The 16,004-nt window shown below is 39.0% G+C and overlaps 1 protein-coding gene across 16 annotated transcripts in view; it reads left to right on the forward strand.

The window, feature by feature from the left end:
• The window catches only part of ITSN2 (intersectin 2), a 145,129-nt gene that overhangs the window by 65,304 nt on the left and 63,821 nt on the right, over positions 1-16,004 (forward strand). For 9 of the 16 annotated variants that reach the window (XR_002342965.1, XM_021088350.1, XM_021088362.1 and 6 more), the window contains 3 exons: positions 2,108-2,247; positions 3,292-3,372; positions 12,048-12,184. Coding sequence is in view for 15 of the 16 variants with exons in the window: in XM_021088350.1 (XP_020944009.1) it covers positions 2,108-2,247; positions 3,292-3,372; positions 12,048-12,184 (358 nt within the window). In the remaining variant the exon portion in view is untranslated. The remainder of the gene's footprint in view (positions 1-2,107; positions 2,248-3,291; positions 3,373-12,047; positions 12,185-16,004) is intronic. The other 7 variants (XM_021088358.1, XM_021088365.1, XM_021088357.1 and 4 more) reach the window with 1 other exon arrangement.

The following is a 16,004-nucleotide window of genomic DNA, read 5'->3' on the forward strand; positions in this document are numbered from 1 at the left end:
AAAAATAAAATACAACTCTAGAAAAAATATCACAGAGGAAAACATTTTTTTTTAATCTTAATGTCAGGACAGTCTCTTCAAACAATAGGTAGAGCTATGAAGGAAGTTGCTTTGGGTTTTGGTGACATAAAAATGAAAAGTTTTTCATGATGAAAGATATCATAAATAGTAAAAAAAAAAATTGAAATATGTATATATAATATAAGAATTTAGAGCCTTTACTAATCAGGTTTCAAAACAACCCAATTGGCCCAATTGGTGGGGGGTGGGGGTGTGTGTGCAGGGGAGCCAGCAAAGGGTGGGAGGAGTCAATTCAAGATGATGGTCAATAAATATAAACAGATGGCCATGTACATAAATATTTATCTGATTTCAGTAGTTATCAAGGAAATACAAATTAAAAGGACAATGGGGGGGTTGCCAGTAAGCAAAAATGAAAAAAGTAATAATATCCAGTTGTGAGGGTGTGTAGAAACTGGTAATTTGGAGTCATTGATATTGGTATAACTTACTGTCAACATTTTAAAATTTAAAGTGTGTAAATCCTTTATATATAGCAATTTTTTCACCTCCTACCCTTATAAAATACTTGCACATGTGCGTTAAAATGTATGTACAAGGATGTTTATTGCAGCATTTTTATGTAATGATAGCAAATTAGAAACAACCTAAATGGCAATCAAAAAGGGAATCGTTACATTTATGTAACAGCCATAACATAGACTACCAGGGAGCAATTTTAAAGAATGAACTAGATCTAGATGTCTTTAATGGTGCGACATGTTATTAAACATAAAACAAGTTGCTAAACAGTTATATACAGTGTGATCCTATTAAAGCCCAGGGGAAATAAATGTTGAATATGTACATATCTAAGTGCCTAAGAGAGAACAAGCTGGGAGTTGAAATGAAGACTGTTTTTTGTTGTTTAGGGCCACACCTGCAGCATGTGGAAGTTCCCAGGCTAGGGTTCTAATCAGAGCTACAGCTGTCAGCCTATACCACAGCCACAGCAACACAGGATCCAAGCCACGTCTGCAGCCTACACCACAGCTCACAGCAACGCTGGATCCCTGGCCCCCTGAGCAAGGCCAGGGATCAAATCTGCATCCTCATAGATACTATTCAAATTTGTTCCCACTATGCCACAACGGAAACTCCCAAGAAAGACCTTTTTACTTTTTATTCTATATGCTTCATTTTATTTAAGTGTTATACTAGATTTCTATGCTTTAAAAAATGCAATAAAATTTTAAAATATGTACAGTTGATCCTTCAACAATGTGGGTTTGAATTGTGCAGATCTGCTTATACACAGATTTTTTTTTCAATAAATAAATACTACAGTACTACACAGGTCTATGGTGGTTGAACCTGAGGATGCAGAACCATGGATATGGAGGAACTCAGCTGCGTGTATTTAGGGCCAACTATAAATTGTACTCAGATTTTCAACAGAGCAAAGGGTTATTGCCAAATCCCCAAGTTGTTCAAGGGTCAACTCTATTTAATTAGATGGTAAGATATTTCCATCTAGTTTCTTCATCCCTGCCTAAATGTATGAGAAAAGGTCATATAAAACTAAGCTCTCTGTTCTTACCTCTTAAAGTAGCACTACATGATCCACTTAGTAATATTTATTGAGCCTTGCTGTGACTATTCCCCTATTCTTGGGAGCACTAAGAATGAAAAGAAAGCTACTTCAACAATAGCTGCTATTAATTATTTGTTATGGGTCAGACTCTATACTAATAGCTTTATATCCATCACCTCACAAATGAGGTGGGAGGTACAGTGCCCACTGAATAGAGGGCCAGCCTGCGGATCAGATTGGTAAAGCGCCTTTCCCAGACTAGAGCATCACTTCAGGTCCTAGTACTTTTAAGTACAGGACCAATGCTTATAGCATTTCCATATGAGGATCTTCCCAAGATATGATGCGAAAAGGGGACATGACTGCTGAGTTTCTTCCCTTTACTTGTTACTCATTATGCGTGTACAGCCTTTGTCTCTCTGGTTATACCATTTTGATCAAACAGTAAATGTCTGGTACTGGTACTGACAGGAGTTTCTATCAAATGTAATCTGTGTGATGTTTGTGTTTCAGATTTAGGAATCAGTTTACTTCAAAAAAAATCATTAGAAAAGGAAGAATTATGCCAAAGACTTAAAGAACAATTAGATGCTCTTGAAAAAGAAACTGCATCTAAGCTGTCAGAAATGGATTCATTTAACAATCAACTGAAGGTATTTAGCTTCTATTATCTTCATTTTTAGTTGCTGCCTTTTTACCTGCCCTTAGTAGAATGAATAACTGAAGTTCTTATTGTTATATATAGTACATTTTTATAACTCATATAATCTGAGCTACACCAGAATTATAAGATTGGTTTTAATGTTCTCTGAAGATATTACAAACATTGTGTCATGTAAATAAACAGTTATTTACCATAGTTTCCAATTTTTAAAGACTGTTTCATTCATAGTTTCCAGTTTTTGAAGATTGTTTCATTTCAATACCTTTGTCAGTATTAGTATTAGATTAGATTTGTCAGTATTAGTTCTCAACCAGCATGATTTTAGGTAAATTCTAAAATGGGAAATGTGAAAATTTTTAAATAGTCCAGGTGGTAGAGGCTCATTTAACACACTAAGTTCTTTTTTGTTTCTTTTTTACAATTTAATTTAACCTTTGTGAAATAATACAGTAATCAGTGAAATCTAAAGCATAACCTGGCGCTATAAATTTTTCATGAAAAGTAGGTTTATGATTCATTATTTGCTGCAGTGGCAGAGCAGATGTCCAAAACATATACTCTATGCTTATCATTCCATGCAGTATTAGTTGTATATGGAAGCTGTACCTATGCAAGAAAATATAAAAGCTAAATATCAGACTAATGGCACATCATTGAAATTTGAGAATCGTCTCAGTTACTCTTTTGCTAATGAAGCATGAAGTTTTCAGAGCATAAAGTATTGCAAACCTTCTCAGGCAGCTATCTTCATGTGACTTTCATCTTGCTAACTTATTTAGAGTAACATTACAGCAGCTACGGAGTAAACAGTATGGTAAAGGAAAGAAACCATGGTAGCTTCAGTTAAGGAGGGGAAATTTGAGGTGAATAATGTTAATAATACATTTTACACAAGCGTATGTTCTATAGGAAAAAAAACTTAAAAATAATTTGTCATTGATGGACAGACAAGCCAGCCACGTTATCTTCCCTACCTTATTTTTTTTTAATCTGTACATAGTTTAATTGGCTTTTTATCTGCCTTATCTTACAGTGTGGGAATATGGATGACTCTGTTCTTCAGTGCCTTTTGTCTCTGCTAAGCTGTCTCAACAACCTCTTCCTCTTACTTAAGGTTATTTTCTAATATCTAGCTCCCTTTCTTTGAGTTACTTTACTGTTTTCTTTATTTAAAAACTAGACTATTCTTTGCGTTTATCTGAGTATCTTTATTTGGAATGACATATACAATATAAACATTTTTTTTCTTCCTGCTTGCTCAAATATCTTTCTGCTGTCTCACTGCCTGTTTGAATCTAATGCCAAAAGCCAGTAGGTTGGTCCTGAGTAACCTTTCTCCAGAGGAGCCCAAGACACTTTGAAATGTTATCTGTTTTCCATACAACCTCCCTGTGAGTTGGGCTAACTGATGGGATGATTACTGATTCAATTAAAAGGAAAACTAAGGAAATATGAGATTAAATTATTGGCCCATATCCCTGGAAATCATTGTTTAAAATAAAACTTTATGCTTTCTGAAATCTAGGGCAAGGTTATGTCATGTATATTTCAGGCTGCTTTCTAATCTTAAAGAATTAATAATGCAGGGGAAACTTTAGTTATGTCTGGTTATCAGGCCTCATATTTAGATATGCTTGTACCACAAATAAAACTGTTTAAGTCACATGTATAAATAAATCACTTTGTCGGGTACTAGCACACAGATTATTTAAAATACTCAATGAATTCCTATTTTAATCGTTTAAAGAAAATTGCTTTATATTTACCATTTGCTGGCCCTGGCAGATTTTGACCACGTTCTACTCAGTACTGAAATGGATGGCAGTAGGGCAGTTGTATATATGCACAGTGAAGACAGAAACAGGGTAAGTAGGGCTCGTGTGTTACCGCCTAAGAAAAGGTAGGGCAGATTGGAAAGATGGTATCAGCCTTTCCTCTCAGTTATAGCATGAATGGCCAGGTTATTTGCTTTTGGAGCTTTTACTGCAGATCACACAAACTTAAGCTGTTTCTTCATGTGTACAGTGAAGTTTCATGGTGATTTGTGGACTCTACTCACACACAGAAGTCTGATCCTTTCAGTTGGTATTTGATTCTCCACAGGCTAGCAGATTATTCTTGTCTCTTGTTTTACTTTCTTTTCTGCTTCCTGCCTTCAACCTTTCGCTGCTTGTTGATATTTTCATCAAAGGCAATTTAGGAACTGAAAAGGGGATGAAACCTGTACTGTCAGAGTAGTCAGGAGACTGACTATTGTCACAAAAAGCAAAAAAAAAGAGGCTTTCTGTAGTCACTGGAAATGATACAGAGCAGTTAACTTTGTACTGAAAAAAATCCATTGAATTACCAACAAGGAGACCTTTGAAGACCTTTCTGAAAGTGCCATCTCAGTTGAGTGACCAGCAAAAGCTGGATTGCAGCAAATCAGGAATGAATGGGAGCTGAGGAGAGTGAAGTGAGTGTGAGCCCCTATTTAAGAGAGTGAAAAGAGACCATGAAGAAAACTTTTTATTTTTTTGGTTTAAGAAAGACATGACACGGAGTTCCCATCGTGGCGCAGTGGTTAACGAATCCGACTAGGAACCATGAGGTTTCGGGTTCCATCCCTGGCCTTGCTCACTGGGTTAAGGATCCGGCGTTGCCATGAGCTGTGGTGTGGGTCGCAGATGCTGGCTTGGATCCCGAGTTGCTGTGGCTCTGGCGTAGGCCGGCGGCTACAGCTCCGATTCAACCCCTAGCCTGGGAACCTCCATATGCCGGGGGAGCGGCCCAAGAAATGGCAAAAAGAAAAAAAAAAAAAGACCTGACAAAGGATACAAAGTTTCAGTTATGCATGGTGAATAAATTGTGAAATCTAATGTACCACATGGTGACCATAGTTAACAATACATTATTGTGTAGTGGAAATTTGCTAAGAGGATAAAGCTTAAGCATTCTCGTCAGCGAGGGGGAGGGGTGGGAGAGTAGAAAGGAGACAGAGGGAGGGAGGAAGAAAGGAGGAAATGTAGCTGTGTGAGGAGATGGGCACGCTAGCTTGACTGTGGTGATCATCTCACGGTGTATACCTGTATTGAAACAGCAAGTTTATACCTTAAGGATATATAATTTTTCCTTATCAGTTATACCTTAATAAAGTTGAAAAATGAGTTATCACCTCTCTGTGCAGCATATGAATACATGAGGAAGGGATAGTTTCTGTTAGGACAGAAGAATGAAAATGGAGAAAATTGAGCTTGTTAGGTAACTAACTATATCCATCTCAGTGATGATTGCCAGGCTTAAGCCAAATACTTCATTGCTGAATTCTCAGCACCTAGAACATTGCATGGAACAATATGGGTGGCAGTATATGCTTGTTGATTAAATGAATGGTTTTGAATGGTCTCAAAATATGCAGCATTTAGAGTTAGTATATAGAGTTTATGTGAAAAGAGTAGGAAGACATTAGTCCAAAAACAGCACAAAGCCATATATCTCAGATTTTAGGAATACTTCTGATTCCATGTAATGTATTCTTTTATATAAAGGCTATTTTTCAAATTAAAAAAAAAGAGAGCAAAGAAAAGAAGGACAAGTCTCGCAGGAAAAAAGAGAGGAAGGGAGGGAGGAAAGTGAAAGATTGAGATTGATTATATAAAGTGGTGATAATTGATAGAGCAAAGTCTCAGGGAAGCAGATTAAGATATAATCTGGAGCATAGTGTGGAGGATAAAATAAAAAGAATACCTCCAGGGTAGCCTATGGAGAGGAGATAGGTGTGCATTCAATAAACTTGTTGGTGAGAGTAGGAAGTTGACAGCTTCAAAACTTAAATCAGAAACAAGTTGGATCACTACAAGGAATCTTCATGGATAGTTGAGCACATGGAATAATTCAAACTAGACTCAAAGGAGATGGATGCAAATGCAGGAAGCTTTATTGCTTTTGAGAAGAAAAGATGAGAGAGTTCTAATATGGCTTAGTGAGGCAAGGCTATTGGTTTTCAGGGAGGAGAATGGATGGAAGATTAGGAGGCTTCAGGAGGGAAAAGTAGGCATGAAATACATATCTCAGTGGGTGTGAGGAGGTTTGATAGATATAACACTAGGTAAACTGAACAATATTGAATGTCTGTTCAAAGCTGGAGTTGATGAATTTAAATTGGAAACAGCATGCCTAATTGTATGTTTTTCTCCACCAAAGTTCAACTGCTTTGGTATAAGCACAGAAAAGGCTGATGAAATAAGTTCATAGGGTCATACAATTGGGAGGTTTTAATAGCCATAAGCAAAGGCAGGGGGCAAGGGAGTTATTGAACTTCACACAATAGTCGTTGGAGTTCCTGTCATGGCAGAGTGGTTAACGAATCTGACTAGGAACCATGAGATTATAGGTTCGATCCCTGGCCTTGCTCAGTGGGTTAAGGATCTAGCGTTACCATGAGCTGTGGTGTGGGTCACAGACACTACTTGCATCCCGGGTTGCTGTGGCTCTGGCATAGGCTGGCAGCTACAGCTCTGATTGGACCCCTAGCCTGGGAACCTCCATATACCACAGATGCAGCCCTAGAAAAAGGCAAAAAGACAAAAAAAAAAAAATAGTTGTGATAAAGATGAACTCTGAAGTACATACTGTACATGAAGGGATATGAAGAGAGGAAGGGTTGATCCTGAAAAAAGAATCATTCCAACAGAATGGAAGTTGTAGTGAGGTTGGAGAAATGTTGAGATGGATGTACCAGGTATAAGAGAAGTTTGAAGGATATGAACTTATGTGTAAGAAATTGGGCATGTGGCGTTCCCGTTGTGGCTCCGATTAATGAACCCAAGATCCATAAGGACACAGGTTCGATCCCTGGCCTCGATCAGTAGGTTAAAGATCCAGCATTGCTGTGAGCTGTGGTGTAGGTTGCAGACATGGCTTGGATCTGGCGTTACCAGTGGCCAGAGGCTACAGCTCCAAGTAGACTCCTAGCCTGAGAACCTCCATATGCTACGGGTGTAGCCCTAAAAAGACAAAAAGACAAAAAAAGAAGAAGAAGAACGGAGTTCCCTTCGTGGTGCAGCAGAAATGAATACAACTGGGAACCATGAGGTTGGGGGTTGGATCCCTGGCCTCACTCAGCAGGTTAAGGATCCAGAGTTGCTGTGAGCTGTGGTGTAGTTCACAGATGCGGCTCGGATCCTGCGTTGCTGTAGCTGTGGCGTAGGCCAGCAGCTACAGCTCCAATTAGACCCCTAGCCTGGGAACCTCCATATGCCGCAGGTGGGGCCCTAGAAAGACAAAAAGAAGAAAGAAATTGGGTATTTGATCAATGGTAGTTCTTTGTGTGATGATGATAAGATTCAGGGTATAATAATGCTGGAGTAAATGGAGTAAAAAAAGGTTGTTTTTGAGGCGATCAGCCTGAGAGTTGAGGTTTTGATAGGGTCATGTGTTTGGATCTCAAAAACTGGGAGAATAATGAAACTGAATAAATGAGGATCAGTGACTGGATGATTGATAGGTGACTATAAAAAGGAAGGGGAGGATGTTACTGCTGGGTGGTATACTAAGCCTCAGAAAAGCATGGAGTGTGTAAGAGTGAGGAGAAAAAATGGTCTGGAAATGGCGATGAAAAGCAAGGAAAATACTAGTTATCCCCTTACCTTGATGTAAATGGAATACTGTGTGATAATAAACTGAGAGAGAAATAGAGAAAAGGCAGTTCCTGAAGGATCAGCCAAAAAGGCAAGGATTAAGGAACTTTCCATCCAGAGAAGATATGTGCCTATGTGTGAGGATTTCTTAACCACGAAGAGGAAGTCTGGGGAGAGGAAAGATGGGGGATTGAGTCAGATCAAAGGATAAACCGCATTATAGACATGCGAATTCAGGTGGTGAAGAATGACAAGAAAGGCTAAGTCATTTGGCGTGTGAGATAGAATTGGTCTCAGTGGTCTTGGAGGAAGATGGGCAGTTAGTTCTAATTCTGTGGTCCTTTGGGACGGAGAGCTTCTGGAGAGATCACTCCTTTAGGCTACTTGTGAACCAGAAGTATAATGTTTTAAGTTATTTATCTTAGAAAATTATGTTTTATTGGACCCTGTAATAGACATGTACAGAATCAGTGGTAATTTTTACTCTTTTCCTCAAGTTACACTAAGACAAATAGCAAAGCCAGTGGGTTCAAAGATGAGATATTTGACAGGCCATTATTGCATTAAGGAGAACTTAGGGAATATCCTGTCTTTAGCAAGTAAGGTACAGTGACAAAAGTGCTGTCCTAGGAGGCTGAAGTGAAAAAAGTGAGTTCTGGTTCTATTCATGACACTTGCTGTTGTATAACTCTTGATTAACTTCCAAGTTTTGCTTTCTTCATTTATGAAATGAAGCTGACAGTGTCTGTTCTGCCTTCTTCGCAGAGTCTTATGATAATTAAATGAGATAGTGTATGTATGGGAGTGCTTCGTGAACTTTTATGGGCTATGTAAACATTTTTGTTATTGTTAGGAAGGGATTATCCTGAATCTCCAAAATACTTAGAGTGCATTGAAAAGTCACTGCTGTTGACATTGGGTAATGATTAGATAAATGATTTTCCTTAGAAAGTATAATCTGTCAGCACCAGAATTGTGACTTACTCCAGTGGGTTGGGTTCTTAACATACTCGAAAGGAGCTGGGGTAATCTAGGGCAAAGTGAGGTATTTATTTGTAAAGGTGACAAGTAGGCTAATTAGGGGATCAGGAGCACTAGTCCTTTGGATTGTATGTAAAAACTTAAACAAGCTGTGTACCAGCTAAGCTATTTCCCAAGCTCATAATACAAGGGTTTCCCTTTTATTACATTCCCTTCCTTTCTTCAGAGAATTTCAGGTCTAACCTTGGGAACCTATTTTCACCAAGGTGTATATAACAGTAGGAAGTATGGACCTAAAGGGCTGCTGGGAAGCATAGGGAAGTTCATTAATTCAGACACTGGAGGAATGGGCTGATGAGGGAAGACTCGGAGCAGTATTTTAAAGGACACTGGAGGGCTAACCTTGTAGCCCTGTTAAGATCAGACATTAATTTGACTCCTCTTTACTTCCCTTTTAAACTTATAATTCTCCTTATTTATGATTTCAGCAATAATATAGCTAACATTTATTAAGGACTTACTATGTGCCCTGCACTATTATAAGCACTTCATGTGTATTAACCCATTCCGTCCTCACAGCAATGCTATGAGGCATATATTGTAATTAACTCCATTTTACAGATGAGGAACCTGTAAAGTAACTTTCCTAGGTAAGATTACTCAGCTAGTCACTGACAGAGCCTGACTCAGACTTTGATGGTCTAATTCCAGACCCATGCTCCGGGAGTCCTCATCACTAAACCATATTGCTTCTCCATAGGTTGTAACCACTATAGTCTCCTGTTCTTCAGTAGAGTCTAGAGGAAAATTCAACAAAAAGAACTATAGAAGCTTAGATCTGTGGAAGCTTTGTTGAGAATGCAGTATTTGTATTATTATTGTCTTAAGCTGCATGTCTTTTGGGGGAGGGGGCTGAATTCATGGCATGTGAAAGTTCCTGGGCCAGGAATGAAACCCACGCCACAGCAGTAACCCGAGCTATTGCAGGGACAGTGTTGGATCCTTAACCTGCTGTGCCACAAAGGAACTCCTTAGCTGCAAGTCTTGATCTCAGACATTTTGGACATAGTCTCTAGACACCAGTGATAGATCAGATCTCCCATTTCAATCAGGTTGAAAGGGTTCACCTATAAAATATTTTATTTCTGAAAAGAAACAGAGTTTGAGTTTTCACTTGCTTGTTTGTGGTTTGTAGTTTTATTTGCGTGTGTGTATATCCAAGACATCTTTTACCAAAACATTCTAGCCAAATGTCTAAGCTCCCTCCTTTGACATGAAGCCTTTTTTCTTTACTTTAGGTTTTTGGAGGGTTTCTTTGTTTGGGTTTTTTTTTTTTGTTTTTTCTCTTCCTTATCTCAGCCTTTTTCTGCTCTCTTGTTCAGGATTCTGTAGATTCCAAATTTAAAAAAAAGCCCAGTTGAAAATAGATAAGCTGAAGAGAGTGGTTACTGGAAGAGTACTGGGACCGCTGACTGGGTCAGTAGAAGGGAATGAACCAGTAGACACTGGAAGTTGGGGATTTGGTTCCCCCAGAATCCCCCTCTCTCCACCCCTGTGCCTAATCTTTGCTTCTCTCTTTCCTATGTTGACTTCATTCCTACCCTTGATGGCTTCACTAGGAAGTGGGGCAGCTCCAGTTTTACCTTATCCCTGTTTAATGAGCTTAGTGAAGAAAAGACTTCTCGGAGTTCCCGTCGTGGCGCAGTGGTTAACGAATCCGACTAGGAAGCATGAGGTTGCGGGTTCGGTCCCTGCCCTTGCTCAGTGGGTTAACGATCCGGCGTTGCCGTGAGCTGTGGTGTAGGTTGCAGACACGGCTCGGATCCTGCGTTGCTGTGGCTCTGGCGTAGGCCGGTGGCTACAGCTCCGATTAGACCCCTAGCCTGGGAACCTCCATATGCCGCGGGAGCGGCCCAAAAAATAGCAACAACAAGAACAACAACAACAACAAAAGACCAAAAAAAAAAAAGAAAAGACTTCTTTCTCCCCTTTTCAGTATATCTGAATCCCAAGAAGGGATTCTGGCCCAGCTTGGGTCACGTTCATGGCCTTTGAAGCAATCATTCTGGCCAGGGAAGTGAGGTGCCGTAATTGTTCAAGTCAAGTGACCATACTTGAGTGGGAGTGGGAGGAGCATTGAATTTGACCGACTCATCAAAACCACATAGAAGGGGAGTGGGGTTAGGGGGTAAATCAGCTTCCGCAAAGGAAGAGGGTGGTCTTAGAAGAAGAGAGAAAGAAAACGCTGAACAGATAATCACAAGTTTCTGCTAAAACACATCTATAGCCCAGATCTTGGCACTTTTCTCTACTTTGAGACCGTGAACATTTTGAGGGAAAGATTACAGACAGGAATCAGACAGCCTTGGCTTGGATCCCTTGTGAATCTTTATAGCACTTTACATAGAACTAGGTGCTCAATAAACAATTGTTTATTTCAATTCCTATTTGGAATACTTTTCATTATTTTGGCTCATTCTAGTCATGATTTTAGGCAGACATCTTTTCCATTTTAGTTATTAAATTATATTATTTGATATATGTATTAAATAAACATTGGATAGTTATTAAATTGTTTAATAATTGCTTCCGTGTTCAGTTCAATATCTTATTGGATAAAAATCACAAATAACTTGACTAAATTACATGTCAAAAATATAACTGAACAAAATTCCTCTTCAGATGTTACAACAAGCAAATTGTTTACCTGAATTTTTAATGGATTGCTTTTTTATTAAAAATGAAGCACTGAAGTTCTCTTGTAGCAAACAAGAGTTAAGTATCCAACATTGTCACTGCTTTGGCTTGGGTTGCTGCGGCACAGGTTCAATCTTTGGCCCCAGAACTTCTGCATGCCTGGGGTGTGGCCAAAGAAAAACAAAAACAGAAAAGAAGGTCCAGAAAAATGAAATCCCAAATAAAAGAATTGACTTGTAAAAGATTCTCTGTTCCTTAGGAGTGAATTAATAAAAGTAGATGATTTTTACATGCATTTGTCCTCAGTGGCTACATACTTTAAATATTTACTGTATTCAAGATTTTTTTAATCATCTAGATTTTTTAAGACTTTTAATATTTTTACTTTAATTTGCTTTAGGAGTTTTATCTTGTAATGCAAATGCCACATTTTTACATAAGACAAAAGTATTTAAATCAATGGCATATTGACTTATTTTTATTTTCTCCTTAGGAACTGAGAGAAAGCTACAATACACAGCAGTTAGCCCTTGAACAACTTTATAAGATCAAGCGTGACAAACTGAAGGAAATTGAAAGAAAAAGATCAGAGCTAATACAAAAAAAGAAATTAGAAGATGAGGCTACCAGGTAATATAGTTGATAAATATATGATATTATTGCTATTATCAGAATTCTGTGTTGCCCGTATCTTTAGTTTGACTATGAAAAATAAGGGGAATAAAATGATTATCCTAAGATGTTAATTAGATTCTAAATTTTGGGGGTTCAGTTCTTTGGGGGACTGATTTTACAGTAACCAATTTTATATTCGATTAGTAAAAAATACGGACTTTGGAGTCAGACCTGGATTAGAATTCTTTTTTTTTTTTTTTTTGGTCTTTGTCTTTTTGTTGTTGTTGTTGTTATTGTTGCTATTTCTTGGCGCTCCGGCATATGGAGGTTCCAGCTAGGGTTGAATCGGAGCTGTAGCCACCCCCTCGCCAGAGCCACAGCACGCGGATCCGAGCCGCGTCTGCACCTACACCACAGCTCACGCAACGCCGGATCGTTAACCCACTGAGCAAGGCAGGACCGAACCCGCAACCTCATGGTTCTTAGTCGGATTCGTTAACCACTGCGCCACGACGGGAACTCCCTGGATTAGAATTCTTGATCTGCCACTTACTATCTGGATGACCTTGGTTAATTCACTTTACCTTTCTGAACCTCAGTATTTCCATCTGAAAAATAGAGATATTAATGAATATCTCATAAGTAACTCAGAATTAAATAAAACTAAAGAGCCAAGCATAATGTTTTACAGGCAGTAAGCAATCATTATTCCTATCTCTACATAATACTGTTTGTTGCAAAATCATAAAAACTAAGTACTTGGTTTTATAAAGTATAATGCTGGGTCTAGAGATGCCATGTTGATGTAGTTCTCTTTGTATGTATCTGAAATATATCACCTGCCTACGTTTATAGCCAGGAGAAGTGAGACAGCTGTGGTATCTGAAGTGTAGAACCATTCATTTAGAGACTTCACACGATTTTTTTTTTATCAGTAAGATCCTATTTCTAATGTTTCCCTATTTCCCCAAGATCTCTAGTGTCAGAAATTATTATAACTAGTTAACAAATATCAACAAACTAACATTTCATTGCCTTGAAGAAGAGTAAATGAGTAATGTCCATGAAAAAGCTGTTAATTACTGGGGGAAGCAAGGAAGATACTTTTATTTATTTATTTTTTGGCTCTTTAGGATCATACCCATGGCAGCATATGGAGGTTCCCAGGCTAGGGGTTGAATCGGAGCTATAGCTGATGTCCTACGCCACAGCCACAGCAATGCCAGATCTGAGCTGCATCTGTGACCTACACCACAGCTCACAGCAATGCCGGATCCTTAACCCACTGAGAGCAAGGCCAGGGATCAAACCTATGTCCTCATGGATACTAGTAGGATTTGTTTCCACTGAGCCACGATGGGAACTCCAATAAGACACATTTTTATTGAGTGGTCGCTGTTGGCTGTGATGCAGGTAGACTCTGGGTTACTCTTTGCTCCTAGATTTCTCATAATTCTAGCAGGACATTTAGACAGCTAAACAAATAGCTATAATATTCTTTACACTTTTGTGAGCCACTAACAAGTGATACCAAAATAATATAGTCATAGAAATAGTGAAGTTCAAATTAAGGCTTTCTGGAGTTCCTGTCATGGCTCAGTGGTTAACGAATCCCACAGGGAATGATGAGGTTGTGGGTTAGATCCTGGCCTCGATCAGTGGATTAAGGTTCTGGCAATGCTGTGGGCTGTGGTGTAGGTCGAAGATGCAGATACGCCTTGGATCCCAAGTTGCTGTGGATCTGACGTAGGCTGGCGGCTATAGCTCCAGTTGAACTCCTGGCCTGGGAAACTCCATATGCCGCAGGTGCGGCCCTAGAAAAGCCAAAAAAAAAAGACAAATTAAGGCTTTTATTTGCCCCCTAACCTGTGCCACTTCACATTGCACAAGGCAAGTGTGCTGTGGCTACACAGCTAGTCATTGTGTTAGAACTTTCTGTTGGCACCTGCAGTTATCTTGATATCTCTTCATCATTGCTCACAGTTTGTTTCATGCTAGCAGACCACATTAAGAATACACATTTCCATTTGATTCATCATCCTTGCACATGATCCTACTTTATTTAGTAGAGGGAGGAAATCAGATCAAAAGCACCTGTAGGACTGGTCCAGAGTTGAATCTTAGTACTACATCTTGATTTCTTGGCCATTTACTCAGGTAGGTTGCCCTCTTGTCCCAAGCTACTGGTAACGGTCAGGTTTTCACATTGTAGATGTGGCCTCTTTGCCCTTTGTTCAACTTCGGAGGCATATTCTGGCTTTAGATCAGTTTCTCATCCACAAACACACATAAGAGACTTTACCAGAATTTAACCTTACATTCTCTTAACTCTGATAGTGGTATTTATAAGGCTATGGGAATTTAAATAAAGGTAGGTTGGGTCATCCTAGGTATAGGAGGATGTCAGAGAAATTTACTGAGTAACTGGGAAAGGGAATATTGGTTGCAACTAAGTACAGACTGCATGAGAGGCATGCCCATCAAATGAGAGCTGGGTGTCATCACAGAAAGTGCTAGAGGAAGTGCTCTGCAAAGTGATGTAGGGTGAGGAGGATTTATAAAGTGTTGAAAGGAAACTTGTTGTGGGATAATGAACCAGAAATATGAAGAATATGACATTTTAGGGATGAGGAAGAAGGGTTAATGACTAAATGGGTCTACATTTTTATCCAGGATTTCCAAATTACTCCAGGAATTATGAATTTAGCCAAGACTTTCACCACATTGGGGCATAAATGCCCCTAAATCCCAGGGATGCGTCCAGTCATGATCTCCACTGCCCGATAATATGTTTTTTTTGTTTTGTTTTGTTTTGTTTTATTTGTCTTTTTGCCTTTTCTAGGGCCGTTCCTGCGGCATATGGAGGTTCCCAGGCTAGGGGTCTAATTGGAGCTGTAGCTGCCAGCCTACACCAGAGCCACAGCAACACAGGATCCGAGCCACGTCTGCAAGCTACACCATAGCTCACAGCAATGCTAGATCCTTAACCCACTGAGCAAGGCAAGGGATCGAACCCGCAACCTCATGGTTCCTAGTCGGATTCGTTAACCACTGAGCCACGACAGGAACTCCCCAATAATGTGTCTTGAGGCTTGAAGAAGTGCTACATTTAGTGGTGACAGCTCTGCCTCCAATAAGAGCTGAGATAAATAAGATTAAAAGTATATGCAATGAAACAGATCTCTTAAGTATAACACACACACAGTATATGCAAGAACTGTGATGAGCCTAAATTCTAAAACAACGAAGCTGATCATAGATTATCTTGACCCCCTGTGATATTCTGACCTCCACAGATCAATTGAGCTCGTGCGGCTTAGCCTCCCTCAGCAAGGCGCAGCAGTCACCACTCCCACCCCGTCCCTTATCCATGCGCTTCTCTTTATTTCACTCCCTCCTACTTTCCTTAAGAGGAATATCCTTGTGTGTTTTATATTGAATCTGGGAAGAAAATTTAGACATAATTTTTAGATTTTTTTTCCCTGTATAGTTCTATTTCAGTTTTTTTCCCCTTTTTTTCTTAAATTTGGGAGTTTGGCTGGCAGGAAGAAATTTGAAAGTGTGAGAAATTGTTAGTCATACTCTCCAGCTTATCTCTTTGTCCAAAGTTTCTCTTTTGATTAATTGGTTTTTTTCTTCTGCCCTGATCTCCACAGTTTCTCCACACCACCTACAAATATCTCTTTGCTAAATAAGTATATAATTATATAAAATTATATTTAAATATATAAGAAATATGTAATTCTTCCTCAGTTTTTCAGGAACAGGATCTTCTGTTGTATTTTTATTTTATGTAAAATAAAATTTAGGATGTTGTGCAAACTCTTTTTCTTTC

The sequence above is a fragment of the Sus scrofa genome, chromosome 3 (assembly GCF_000003025.6).
Source record: "Sus scrofa isolate TJ Tabasco breed Duroc chromosome 3, Sscrofa11.1, whole genome shotgun sequence".
NCBI classification, from domain to species: Eukaryota; Metazoa; Chordata; class Mammalia; order Artiodactyla; family Suidae; genus Sus; species Sus scrofa.